The 14,292-nt window shown below is 40.6% G+C and overlaps 1 protein-coding gene across 4 annotated transcripts; it reads left to right on the top strand.

Annotated features, from left to right (window-relative positions):
• The first annotated feature begins 1,979 nt into the window (after positions 1 to 1,979).
• On the top strand, positions 1,980 to 10,801 carry LOC117737464 (beta-1,3-galactosyltransferase 2). Of its 4 annotated transcripts, none has more exons than XM_034543449.1 (5): positions 1,989 to 2,118; positions 4,179 to 4,347; positions 5,543 to 5,681; positions 6,487 to 6,747; positions 8,065 to 10,801. In XM_034543449.1, exons 2-5 carry the CDS (start codon positions 4,322 to 4,324, stop codon positions 8,656 to 8,658), a joined length of 1,020 nt encoding a protein of 339 aa, XP_034399340.1. In that variant the 5' UTR covers positions 1,989 to 2,118; positions 4,179 to 4,321; the 3' UTR covers positions 8,659 to 10,801. The 4 variants fall into 4 exon arrangements, with proteins under 4 accessions (XP_034399343.1, XP_034399340.1, XP_034399341.1 ...); XM_034543450.1 differs by having other exon boundaries at positions 1,990 to 2,118; positions 4,281 to 4,347; XM_034543451.1 differs by having other exon boundaries at positions 2,003 to 2,118; positions 4,284 to 4,347.
• Positions 10,802 to 14,292: the final 3,491 nt, after the last annotated feature.

The raw sequence follows: 14,292 nt of genomic DNA, 5'->3' as shown, positions 1-14,292 counted from the left end.
TGATGGGTGATGGATGATGGATGATGGATGGGTGGATGGATGGGTGAATGGATGGATGATGGATGATGGATGGATGGATGGATGGATGGATGGGTGATGGATGATGGATGGGTGGATGGATAGATGGATGGATGGGTGGATGGATGGGTGGATGGATGGGTGAATGGATGGATGGATGGATGGATGGATGGATGGGTGGATGGATGGGTGGATGGATGGGTGAATGGATGGATGATGGATGGATGATGGATGGGTGGATGGATGGGTGAATGGATGGGTGGATGGATGGGTGGATGGATGGATGGATGATGGATGATGGATGATGGATGGATGGATGGATGGGTGTTTTGAACGTGTCACTCTGGAATCAAGACCACTACCAGTCAGCCAAAGGGGGCTTCACTGCATACAGAGCCGGACTCCAAGCTGAACCAGACCACATTCTTCTTTGTGAGCTTTAAGAAACCAAGATTATTACCATAATATTTAAGCAAAAGTGGATAATGTTTTTTTTAATTTACACAAGGGTAGTGTCATTGTCTTATTTGAACCAATGAATTCTGGATATTTGAGATTGTTTGATACAATTATTAATTATGTTGAGTTATATTCGATGGCAATATACAGTATAGTGGTTGTCTTTTGATTTCTGCTCATTTCTTTTCCTATTCTTTGGTTGGAATAATTTAACTGATAGCAAATAAAAAAAATAGAGGAGTTGTTTTATACATCTTGGATGCCTGTCGTCTGACACAACTGTTATTTCTTCTTTCTTCTTCCTGATTTCAGTATCTTGCTCAAGCAGACTCTCTGCAAGCGGTTTCCTCATTATTATTTTGTTCCAACTGTACTTGTGTCCTTCTCTTTAACATTTACCTGACTGCCAGCCCACTTCTTCTTCTCCAAAAGTCATTTATGCTTCCCTTATAATTCTGCCGGTCGTGTTTATGGCAGTGTACAACTACTGTTCCTATTAGAGGAAATACACTCTTGCCCTAAAACCAGTTTCACACTCTGTCGGGCTAATCTGAGCTGAAAGGAATCGGGCCTGAGTTATGTTGAGCTGGCAAACCAACTAATAACATTTAAAAACAGGCATTAACGCATGTCAGTAAACCAGATACATGTTTGTATTTATTAAGCACTATGCATTCTGTGGCCTGGTAATAAAGTAATAATTAAACATAATACTATGCGGGGGAAAAAAAGTCCACTGGAAAGGTTATTGCATATTATTACTAAACTTAAAAACACACTGTAGTTGATTATTTGATCTTTGAATTTGTCATGATGGAATAATTCAACATTTTAGGAAATGCTAACGTTTTTTTCGGTAAACTAGGCTAAACACTTCCCGGTTTTACCTCCATAATTATGAAAACGGTATCATTCTTCACATTTCACTTGCAAAAGAACGCATACAAGAGTATATCTCAAAAATGTGGGATAATGTAAAAAGGTCAAATGAATGCCCTAGTATCCCCATTACTTAAACCCAAATCTAAAATGTGACCTTTAGTTAATTCAAGACAGTTGTTATTTTATCTTCTTAAACTGATCTGCTCTATTTTCAAGTTAGATATATTGACACATATGGCCTTGTAAAGCCATTATTAATAATTTGTTAACTAAACTTTCTCTGGAGTTAAGAGATTGACCATTTTATATATTTGTTATTCTATTTTTGGTCTTCAGGCTGTCACAGCTTGAATTTAATTTATAATTTTTTTTCGAAAGAGGAAGACAGTTAGGCACAAACTTTTTTACAATTATTTCTGAAACGTATGACAGTCTTTAAAAAAGTGCTTTTTTAAACAAAATCAAAAGCATGGGTATCGCCTCTTCACGGCTCTCATCATGGCCACTGCTGCCCGATACAGCAAACGCTATCTGGACGGTGTGTGATCAACTGTAACCACCGGAGGAGCAAAGTGCGGATGCCATAAACTGGCAAGTGGGCCACGCTCACATGCACTAACATGCACTGTCAGAGGAAGTAGCTGAGAAGCTCACCTTACAACACACACACAGAGGGATAGTGAATTCATGCTCCGCTGCTGTGTCGGTGCTCTGATTGTCCTAATGTCTTTGTCTCCAACTGGAGATGAATAGAACTAAGTAAGTGTGTATACTTTTTACCTTACTGCATCACACTTTTAAATTAAAATGTATGTACTTCCAAATTATAATTCATTATCACAAAAAAAGGAATTGGAGGGTTAACTTTCCAATGCAAAATCTATTCAATGGGAAAAACACCATCATTCAGTTTCCACCTGTGTGCACTGTCTTTCTGAACTGATCACGTATTCCTGAGAAGCATTTCAGGAAGTGAAAACCGTTGCTGTCGCCAGAGGAGTTCAAGTGTGTTCACCTGTGTGCTTATGGTGTACATTCCCACGAGTAAATGTAAACTGCGGTCGACTGGTTTCAACCGGTTCTGTTGATTTTCATAAAATGCAAAGTGGTAATCATAAAGGTTGGATTTCGGGACGTCATTAGAATGAATAACTAAAGACAGGGTGCGTAAATAACTAAAGACAGGGTGCGTAAATAACTAAAGACAGGGTGGGTAAAGTGAATGTGCGGACCGGCTTTCAAGGCAATTCATCCAGCAGTTGTTGAGACATTTCAATTGAAACCGAGAGGAAAAGTCATTAGGGTTCATCGTCTGGGGATCATGAACGTCTGTTGCAGGTGTCTGTCTACCAGGATGTAAACTGAAGTTCTAGGGGACAGGATTGAGAAAGTGTGCGCTCTTCCTCCTTAGTTACTTGGTCAAAAGTTATGTTTATTCTTAATATATAGTGAAAAAAAAAAACATATTAAGAAAAGAAGCAACAGCGGTCTAATTTTTCTTTTGTCTGCATTAAAAACAACACCACGGGCTGAAGAGCTAGCGGGACAGAATGTCTATCAGAGAATGCGTTTACTTCTGTTACCATGTGGGTGAAACCACAGCAATGTATGACGAAAGAAACAGAGAAAGAAAGAAAGAAAGAAAGAAAAAAAAAAGGTACCAGAGAGCTTTGCCTGGCAGCGACAGGCCCAGACAGCATTCCATGTGAACTAGTTTTTCAACAGTTGTTAAATGCTATATGACAATTGGGTTACACTCACCTGATCGTATTTCAATCAAACAACAAACCCTCGAGCACCCGCCTGAGGCATGTATTTCTGTCATGCAGGAACAATGAATAAGGAGATTTGATCAGATGTTTTAGATAATTTCATTATCAAAACTCTCTTCATACAGCTGTGACACAAAGAGGAAGTCACTAGAGAACTAGGGCCGTAGTCAAGAAGCGTCCTATTTCAAAGAGTTGCTCCAGTGACGACATTCTGAGAAATTGAGAAAGTTACCTTATACGACAAAAGAAAAGAAGCTATACAGATTCCATCATGTCACGTCTCCCACCCAACGCTACAACGCTATAAACAGGAAACAAGCGTGATTACAATGCAAAGATATCTGACAAGTGGAAAAATGCTGCAGCGTTCGCTGGTTTATAGATTTCCATGCCGACCAGTGCCTCTACTTATAGAGACTGGCCAGCAATCAGAATCACAGAAATGAGAAATGAGAGCTGAGCCATTTTCCCCCCAAATTACCAGCATGGTAAATTAACATAACGCATATTTATATCCCAATCATCATGCAAACGGTCTACTGTTTAGGCTAAGTTAAGAGCTCTCCGAGAGTATTCTCAGAATGTTTGTGGAAACGGCGTCTAACTCATCAGTATGTCATAACTGACACAATTGCATTCATATCTCTTTATGGCGCAGATAAGAAGCGAGAAACACCGCAAAAAACGTAAGAGGCGTACTCGCGACGTCAGTTATTCCTTAAAAGCTGAATCGTGGAACACTCTGAAACATTGCTGCGCTGAGTACATTTTCACCACATTTGGGGATTTTAAGTTATTCTCATGTCTTTCAACACAGAAAGTTGTGCGACATGAAATGCAAAAGTGGAGAAACTTGACTTGTGGCACGTAGAGCCACAGAGATTGACGCTGGATGAGAAGAGGGAGTGCTGTCACATTTTTAATCTTTAATGACGCAATATTGTTTTGGGAAAAAGACGCATGTTGAATCACGTTGGACCACACTTTACCTTAAAACACACTTAGCAGTTTGTTTTTCCTGTTGTTCACACACATATTTTGTTGAAGGAGGCCGTGAGCTCGTCTGCTACGAACCACAAACCACAATGCATTTGGACACTGACACTTCTACAGTAACATCCTCATTCTCACCTGCCGTCTGTCTGGCAGCAGCTTGCTGAATCAGCCGCAAGCGCTCGGAAATCGGAAGAATGTCGCAGAGCGCCTTTTACAGATGGTGAGTCCAGATTTTAATTCAGTTAATTTTGACTCTCATTGACTCTGATTGTCCGTACAGGAAAAGCTTTTGAAAGGTGTCTGGCTGTTGGTAAAGAGGATCAGTTCAGTCCATTGCTTTCAAACACTGGAGCTCATGTCTGGAGCACAAACGTATCATTCATGACTTTGTGGTTGTAATCTGTAATTGAGTATACAACATGAAAAGATAATCTCATGTTGGAGTTGATAGGAAATTACACCGTTAGAATATAAGTGTGGGGCTTTTGCAAACTCCTTTCCCCTAAACGTAACAGCTCCCTTAAGAAACCTAAATCTTTGTCTCCGATCATTGTGCTGCTGCTCTCATGTGAGCCCTCAGAAAAAACAAAAAGCCTCTGCATGCCTGCTAGTTGAAACATGTTGCTTTTTAATGTTACACGGGCAAATCCACAAAAGGGTGGGGAGCCGTTTCTTTTTTGCGATTTGAAGTGTGCATCATTTATGCCGTGAGAGTTATTAGCGTGGCTTTGAATAAATGTGGCCCAGGAATCGCTCGGCTGTTTGAAACCGGCCTCTCGTGTCGCGCTCATCTGAGGTGAAAGTCTCCCCGCAAACTAAGAATACCTGAATCGACATGCCGCGTGATAGGAACATGAGTGTTGGAGTTTTAACAAATGTTTTTTTTTTTAGGATTTACTTTTCTTTTCAGTTTGAGTCGTAGTGTAGTGTTTCCTACAGTTTAAAAAAAAAGAAGTCTTTTGACTATGATTTCAGTATGTTTCAATCTGTTTGTTGCCTGTGTTTCACATACCAGATAAGATTTAAACTGATTACGTTGAACGGTCACGTCCTCCTCTCCTCTGCACTGGTTTGTGCAGTTCTGCAGCATGGCTTCATGAACAGGTTGTGCTACGGATTGGAAAGTTTCCACTACCGCTGACGGTACTTTCATGTGGTCAAGCGCCAGCCGAACGCAGTCAAGGTGAAAAGGTCAACGCGGTGGTTTTGGAGCTTCTGTTGATTCTGTTGAGTGATTGCTGTTATATAGAATATGTCTATAAAGAACCTTGTCAAGCATGTCCAGTGGGTCTCTCTTGAGAATGGGACCCTGTGTCTCAATAAGATTATCTGAGTAAATAAAAGGTTCAACGGACAGCAAAGTGCTCCTGATGTGGGATTATGAGGTATTAAACATAACACTTTTGTCTTGGCAGTGAAAAGACCCCATGGACCAGAGTGAGACGATGCTTGTGTTTTTGGATGCTGTTACTCACCGTTGGAACGTTTATGTTAACCTTCTACGTTTCAAGCCTCAACCTGTCATGGCTTCTGACGTCAAATACTCCAGAGGATGTAAGTGTATATGTGTTGTCAAGTGATACTTGTTCATGTTCAAGACGGACAGTTTCAATTCAGCTTTCCAACATCATCGGGTTCAAATTCAAGCAGTGAAATTTGATTTGTAATTAGCAAACAGGTTGCTCATTAATGCCAATATATGGGGGATGTGATTGAATGTGTTCAAACAGAACACATAACACATTTTAAAAAGCAACATATTTGCAAGCGAAGTCGATGGAAAGACACAAGTGGGCCCGAATAGAAATTATTTATATAGATAAATATATACATAGGATGTGTAAACACTCAAATGTTGCTCGCTAGCTAAAGCTAACTTTGTACAGTCACTACATTGGCAGTTTTGGTATAAACATCATCTGTCAATCTTCATAAATATAGCAAACTAATATTAGTGTAGTTAAGTTAACAATAAAAAAAAAGAAAAGATAATTCTTCCTCCACTCTGTCATCCCAGGACAATTACTTACCGGTTACTCCCCTGCACATCACTTAATTCTTCACATCACTTAATTCTTCACTTAAATACACTTAAAGACACGTATCCCTTCACTTTAAATACACTTGTCACTTTAAACTTACTTACACTGGTTAAAGTACTGAAACATGCCTGTCTGTGCACTTTAACTTATATTTATATTCTTAATTATTGCACTGTGTTGATTGTTGTTGATTGTTGTTAATGCTATTGTCTATTGTTGCACAACCCGCCATGACAAATTCCTGGTATGTGAAATCATACTTGGCAATAAAAGGTTCTGATTCACACTACAAAAACATGAACCTCCTCTGTTTGCAGATCTCACCAGAGGACCTTTCAGTGTACTTTGTGTCCTACCCAAGCCAGTACAGTATCACAGTGGATGAACCACATAGATGTTTGCAAGAAAGGCCATTCTTGGTTCTTATGATCCCAGTCGCACCCAACAACAGAGAGGCCCGTGACACGATCCGCAACACGTGGGGCAAAGAAACAACAGTGCTGGGCAAAGTGGTCAGCCACTACTTCCTCCTGGGAATGTCCAAAGAGGAAGATGGCACAGAAAGCATCAAAGAGCAAGTGAGTTGATTAATAAGCGCATTTCTGTTCTGGCTGTTGAATAAAATGAATAGTCCAACATGAGCAAGCTACAACAGGTGTGTAAGAGAATGCAAATCTCACATGGGTAATCCAAGCATTATTTGCCTATTACTATGTAATACTATATACTATACTAACAGTAAATACACAGATAATATACCATAGTAGATATTTACATGTTACATACTGTTAAGTTCAACCGAAATTCTGAGCTTCCCGCGCTTTGAAAGATGTCCTGAGACCAGTAATTTAAAATATAAAGTATTTAATAAAAGAATAAGGATCATAAGCATATATTTCTGTCCCAGCCGGGCGAGCTCACGTGTCGTTGGGTCCACAGACTATAATATATTTATATCAAAATCTGTTAAAATAGTTAACTGTCTACCGTCTTCACGTGAGAGGACAAATGCCTTACAGAGTTTCGAAAGGTTAAATACAATCCATACACTGAGCATAAAGCTTCTCCATTGGTTAGTATCAGGTATGCATGCATATACCTCAACTACACAGCATGCTATCTGCCTATCAGTACAAGGAGGCGGACTTCTCTAAGCAATAAACCACGATGCTACTTCCCTTATCTCTTCCCTTTTGGCCCTAAACAGTAAGATGGGCTCCTTCAAAATAAATGCCTATCTTCCGGTCACTTAGGGAGACCACTACTTTGACTACGCCTCGTTGGATCAATACATTCCATTCATACCTGAGTCATCTTTATAGTTATGATAACTATAAAACATAAAACAATCAGCATACAGTTACAATAATACTTATTCAGTGATTACACCTTTACAGTAACATACTTATACAGTGACAGTGACTTTTCTCCCATGTTTCCCAAACACATTCCTTCAGAATATTCTTCATAATATCCCTTATTGATTATCATATCTTTCTTATGTATTCATTTAAAACATGGACTTTCCTATTTACATGTGCAAGTATATATAAAAAAGCATTACAACTCTACAATACATAAATACTTACAGACTTAGAACTTCTAAGGCTACCGAGCAGTAAAGGGGAAACGCAGCTGCAGCACGTCCTCTCAGTAGAATCAGAAACAAAAGGAACCAACTACGGTAAGAGAGGAGGGATGAATCCAAGAACAAAAATGCAATTGCAGTCTACGCCACTTGGCGTCTCGAATGCAACACATGAAAATGTGGGGCAGAACACTCTGCAATCCGCTGGACGTGTAACCAAGCAACTGGTTGCTAGCTTGTTTCCGCTGCCGCTTAAGCGGCTGAGAACGACTGCTATAACCTCTGTCTGCTATCTCCCCCTCTGAAGGTGCTAGAGGAAAGCCGGAGACATCACGATATCCTCCAGAGTGACTTCTTGGACAGCTACAATAACCTCACTATCAAAACCATGGTCATGTTCGAATGGCTCAGCTCCCATTGCCCCAACACTTCCTTCGCCATGAAAATAGACTCGGACATGTTCCTTAATGTCCGCAACCTGGTCGACATGCTTTGGAAAGCCCCGCGACACCTCTACATGACGGGAATGCTGGCGAGCGGTGCTTCTGTTCTCAGAGACCACACCTCAAAGTGGTTTCTGCCGGTTTCCGTCTTCCCTGAGAACTATTTTCCACCGTACGCCCTGGGACTGGGCTATGTGTTCTCACTGGATTTACCCAAGAGGATACTGGAGGCGTCGGCACATGTTAAAGCTATTTACATCGAAGATGCCTACGTGGGACTGTGCATGAGGCATTTGGGAATCGTACTGACGGATCCTCCTCGTGGTGATTTGTTCCAGGGAATGGTGCCTGATGAGACAAGCAACTGTTACTGGACCTCAGTCATAACAACAATACTGAAGAACTCCGACCAGCTTTCACTAGTATGGAGAGTGTATCAGTCTCAAGATGGCTGTTGACACTTCTGACAATCTCATGCCCCTGCACAACAAAACTCTCAATACATGTTATGTTATTGCTTTTATCTGGTCTGGGCGTTGGATACCAAAGTAACAGAGTTTGTAGGGCAGATATGTATTTTTTTGAGGCTGAGGTAATTCAGGTTTATATCTGAGGTGTTTGTAGAGATGTCACAAATGGTTGCAAAGGTGTCAATAATTGTGACGATCTTAGGACGTAAACCAATGGGGTTGTCTGCACGTAGAGCTCCTGCTATTTGTTTTGATATTCTTTTTTCAAAGTAACCTTAATGGCATGAAGGAAAATGTCAATTTCTTTTGACTATGAAACAACCAGCACAAAAAATGTATGACTACATTTTACCACGGAAACTAAAGGCAGAAGGGTATTGATGGGACCACAGCCGCACAACTTTGAAACAAACTGACTCACCACAAAGCTTATAGAAATGTATTTTTAGGGAAACTAGAAAACATTTACGTGGCGGTACAACACATGCAGCGGGGCTTTGTGTCTCGGATAGCGAGACTGTTATGAGTGAAAGTGTTGTGACGGTGCCCATTGGTTAGAAGTTTTGCATTTTGGCAGTCGCCATTTGTTTCATATTTCATGCACAGCATTTCCCTATGAAAATACAGCTCGGGGAACACGAAGTACAGCAACAATTGTGCGAGGAATTATTTTTGAAGAAATAGAACAGAATACGTTTCTTTAACAGTTGATGGAAACAGATGTTACAGTTTGGTGTTTCTGTTGATTTGCTATACTAGAGAGTTGGTTCTCATATTTAATATTTCTACATTCATTTGTTTAGCTCCTCTTGTGGTGTGGCTGTAAGGTAATGACAGTCAGGTCACCACTACTAAAATATCTCAACTACTGAATATGATGACCATGAGATGTATTGTCCTGTAAAGGGTGAATCCTGCTGATGTTATGGATCATCTATCGTGCGATTGTTTCTCGTAGTTTTGTGTGAAATGTCTTGACACGCCATGCAATTATTCATAATCTCCAGAGTATGCGTTTTAATGACTGTGGTAATCCAGTGACTCTTCCTCGAGCCGCACCCTCTGGTTGGCATTATTTGTTCAGCGTGAAAAGGTCTGATAATTATTAGATGGATTGCCATAACATTAAAACAATATATTGTCATAACTTGGATGATCCTTTAACTTTTCCATCTCCAGGTAAAAGAAAAGAAGGTGTAATGAATCCGTTAGTCTACGGTAGCGTAGTTTACCCTCCAGTTAGCCTGATAACTGGTTCAAAGAAGAGGCCTCACACCTCAATAGTAGAGATCCTTTAAAACGTGTTAACACCCTCACCTCGAGATGACAAAACAGCAGGACCTGGACATGTCTCCAGGGGTGTAGTGGTATTTGTATTTTGATTACATAACTGCTTCTAAATTATTAAGTATACTTCAAAGTCTTCCATGAAGATGTTGCACTATTAGCCGCCTCTGTGTATGGTGAAGTATGTGGAATGGTGGTAGCACTGACCCTGGACAGCCTTAATTATATAGTACAGCCGAGTCAAGGATTATTGTGTGCTAAGCACATGTACATAGGTCTGACACCAAGCGCCCCCTTATCTCCTGTTTTCCAAAGAAACACAACGCAGGGAATCTTCTGGAAGCCAGCAGCAGCGTTTAGCTGCAGCACTTCAAATGGTATTGATCAGTTAGACCTACAGCCACTGAAGGCCTTTAAAGGTAAATCAATTGCTGCGCACTGATGAGCAGATACACATTATTTATTTTTTTAAACTGTAAATGTATGTACGATTTGTTTTTTGACAATGGATATGTTTGACTTTTCCAATATAATTATTTCATTTGCATGGAAATATTTGTTTTTGTTTTCCTTAATACATGTCAGTTAATTCAACTAAATACTGATTCATCCCATCAAAGTTAATTTTTGTTACATATATTTTATATTGATGTTTGCAGATACACTGCAGACCTTTTATCTTCCACAACAATCAACATATTCAATTGTATACTGTACATATGAAAGTGAGTGAGTGGTTAGATGAGCCTCCTTTGTGTGAAATGCATGTTTGATCACCTTACTTTGTCTTTTCTCCCTTTTCAATTGTTCAGCAGTGAGACTCATAAAAAGATATTTCCTGATATGTTTTGTCTTGGTCTTGGTTTCTCCTCAATCAACAATAATAACAAAAGCAGCATCGTGGCTGATTAAACTGAGGCTCGTTCACACAGCACTTCTGTTTTACTTCAAGATGAGAACACCATGATAGACAGAAAACCCCTCAAATACCTCATATGTTTCCTCATCACAACACAAACGAGGACAGGAATCAAGTTTCACGTTTTGGTAATCTATCTTATAATAAAACCTGTTTACAAAAGCAACAGGAATCCATGTAGTTTGTAGCAGACAGGCAGACAGGCAGACAGACAGACACACAGACAGACAGACAGACAGGCAGACAGGCAGACAGACAGACACACACACAGACAGGCAGACAGACAGACACACAGACAGACAGGCAGACAGACAGACACACAGACAGACAGGCAGACAGGCAGACAGACAGACACACACACACACAGACAGGCAGACAGACAGACACACAGACAGACAGGCAGACAGACAGACAGGCAGACAGGCAGACACACAGACAGACAGACAGACACACACACACACACAGACAGGCAGACAGACAGACACACACACAGACAGACAGGCAGACACACAGACAGGCAGACAGACAGACACACACACAGACAGACAGGCAGACACACAGACAGAAAGAAACCCAGATAGCAAACAGACTCCGTTCCAGATCCGCCCAGGAGATATCATAAGCTCCGGAACGGATCCGCAAAACAGGTCCGGATCTGAGGCTAGATGCACAGCGGGCCGGATCCGTAACGGCTACGGGCCAAAGATCCAGACCAGATATGGCCCGTATCCGCCCATATTCAATTTGGACCCGTTCATAAAGCGGCTCATTTGGCCCAGATCATCCATTACTCAAAATAACTACAGAAAAATCTCAGAACTGACAAACATATTTAAAAAGAATCAAAGGAAAAAAGAAATGCAATGTTACAGCACGCCTCCTGGAGCTACCCCGGTCTGCTGCCAGGTTGAACCACCTAATAATAATAATAATACATTTTATTTGGCGCCTTTCAAGTCATCTTACAATAAAATAATACAGAATAAAAGCATGAAAGATAGGAACAACATTAAAACATTACATGTCATTTAGCTGACGCTTTTATCCAAAGCGACTCACAATAAGTGCATTAAACCATGAGTCCAAACTCAGAACAACAAGAATCAAGAAAGTACAATTTCTTCAAGAAAGTTAAACTACAAAGTGATATCAGTAAGAAACATTTAAGTGCTACTAAAGTGTTAAACTACAAAGTGATATCAGTAAGAGACATTTAAGTGCTACTAAAGTGCTACCACGGCTCTACCTTCCCTATTCAAGGTATAGTCAAAAAGATGTGTTTTTAGTTTGCGACGGAAACAGAACATCAACATAAAAACAAGTGAAGATCACAGGGTCCAGTTATAAAGAGTAAGCCAGTTTGAACAGGTGAGTTTTTGTTATGTGCGCAGCTGCAGGACTCTGGACCCAAACACCGTCAACACTGGAAAAGGCAGCTTTATTGCTCCACAGGATTCAAAACAAACAAAACAGGCTCACACACATGATCTTCAATGATCTAGACAAGACGAACCGACAAAGGGGAATGACATGAACAGGACTTAAATACACAGGGCTGGTGCAGGTGATTGGACACAGGAGGAAACAATCAGGAACAGGGCAGACAATCACAGGGACAGGAAGTGAAGGGAAACAGAGGACACGAGAGACAAGGACTTCAAAATAAAACAGGAAACACGACACAACGATACAGATCCTGACAGTTTTGAGTTGAGACTTGAATGATGTGATGGAGTCTGATGGTCTTATGTGTGGGGGGAGGGAGTTCCAGAGCCTGGGTGCTGAGCAGCTGAAGGCTCAGGCACTGTTAAGTTCAACCGAAATTTTGAGCTTCCCGCGCTTTGAAAGATGTCCTGAGACCAGTAATTTAAAATATAAAGTATTTAATAAAAGAATAAGGATCATAAGCATATATTTCTGTCCCAGCCGGGCGAGCTCACGTGTCCTTGGGTCCACAGACTATAATAACGATTTATATGAATCAAAATCTGTTAAAATAGTTAACTGTCTACCGCCTTCACGTGAGAGGACAAATGCCTTACAGAGTTTCGAAAGGTTAAGTACAATCCATACACTGAGCATAAAGCTTCTCCATTGGTTAGTATCAGGTATGCATGTTCATACCTCAACTACACAGCATGCTATTTGCCTATCAGTACAAGGAGGCGGACTTCTCTAAGCAATAAACCACGATGCTACTTCCCTTATCTCTTCCCTTTTGGCCCTAAACAGTAAGATGGGCTCCTTCAAAATAAATGCCTATCTTCCGGTCACTTAGGGAGACCACTACTTTGACTACGCCTCCTTGGATCAATACATTCCATTCATACCTGAGTCATCTTTATAGTTATGATAACTATAAAACATAAAACAATCAGCATACAGTTACAATAATACTTATTCAGTGATTACACCTTTACAGTAACATACTTATACAGTGACAGTGACTTTTCTCCCATGTTTCTCAAACACATTCCTTCAGAATATTCTTCATAATATCCCTTATTGATTATCATATCTTTCTTATGTATTAATTTAAAACATGGACTTTGCTATTTACATGTGCAAGTATATATAAAAAAACATTATAACTCTACAGCACCCATGGTACTGAGGCGTGACGTGGGGATGGTTAGCAGTCCAGAAGAGGATGAGCGGAGGGTGCGGGAGGGAGTGTATTCCTGAAGGAGGTCGTAGAGGTAAGTGGGGGCTAGATTGTGGAGAGCTTTATAGGTGAGGAGAAGGTTTTTGTAGTCGATGCGGTATTGTACAGGGAGCCAGTGAAGTTGGATGAGTACAGGAGTGATGTGGTCCGATGATTTGGTACAGGTGATGATCCGGGCGGCCGAGTTCTGAATGATTTGCAGTCTGTTGATGAGTTTGGTGGGGAGTCCGGTGAGGAGCGCATTGCAATAGTCGATGCGGGATGTGACAAATGAGTGGACCAGGATTTCGGTGCTAATGGCATGTTTCAGGATCTCGTCGTCTGTGGCCGCACATGACCTGATTCTTTGACAGCATCTGTAATCACACAAGCAGATACAAATCTCATGAATCCTCAGTGCAACATACAGCAAACATGCAGTCTGAAAGCTAGTGTTCCATACACTAAGATAGCGTTTTAATGGATTAAAACAAATCTGGTCACTATAGAACCATATCATTAAAGTTACTAGTTTTAGAAAGTTAAACATGTACACAATTCCCTCTCAAATGAGTCTGAGTTGCTGTGAAAATGTTTCCCTCCTAAAATGTGCCCATTAACATTTCTTACCTAAAACGCAGCGGGGGTCCGTTTGTGTGTCACGTCCGTAAAAATCTGAGGATGACATTGCAAATTGTCAAGTAATTCTGCTATACAGAAAATATACATTTTATTGGCAATGCATGTCTTAAAAGAATTGTCTTTAAAATCA

This window comes from Cyclopterus lumpus, chromosome 10, assembly GCF_009769545.1.
Source record: "Cyclopterus lumpus isolate fCycLum1 chromosome 10, fCycLum1.pri, whole genome shotgun sequence".
Classification (NCBI taxonomy): domain Eukaryota; kingdom Metazoa; phylum Chordata; class Actinopteri; order Perciformes; family Cyclopteridae; genus Cyclopterus; species Cyclopterus lumpus.
Note: the sequence above shows the minus strand (reverse complement) of the source record. Positions and strands in the feature narration are given on the sequence as shown.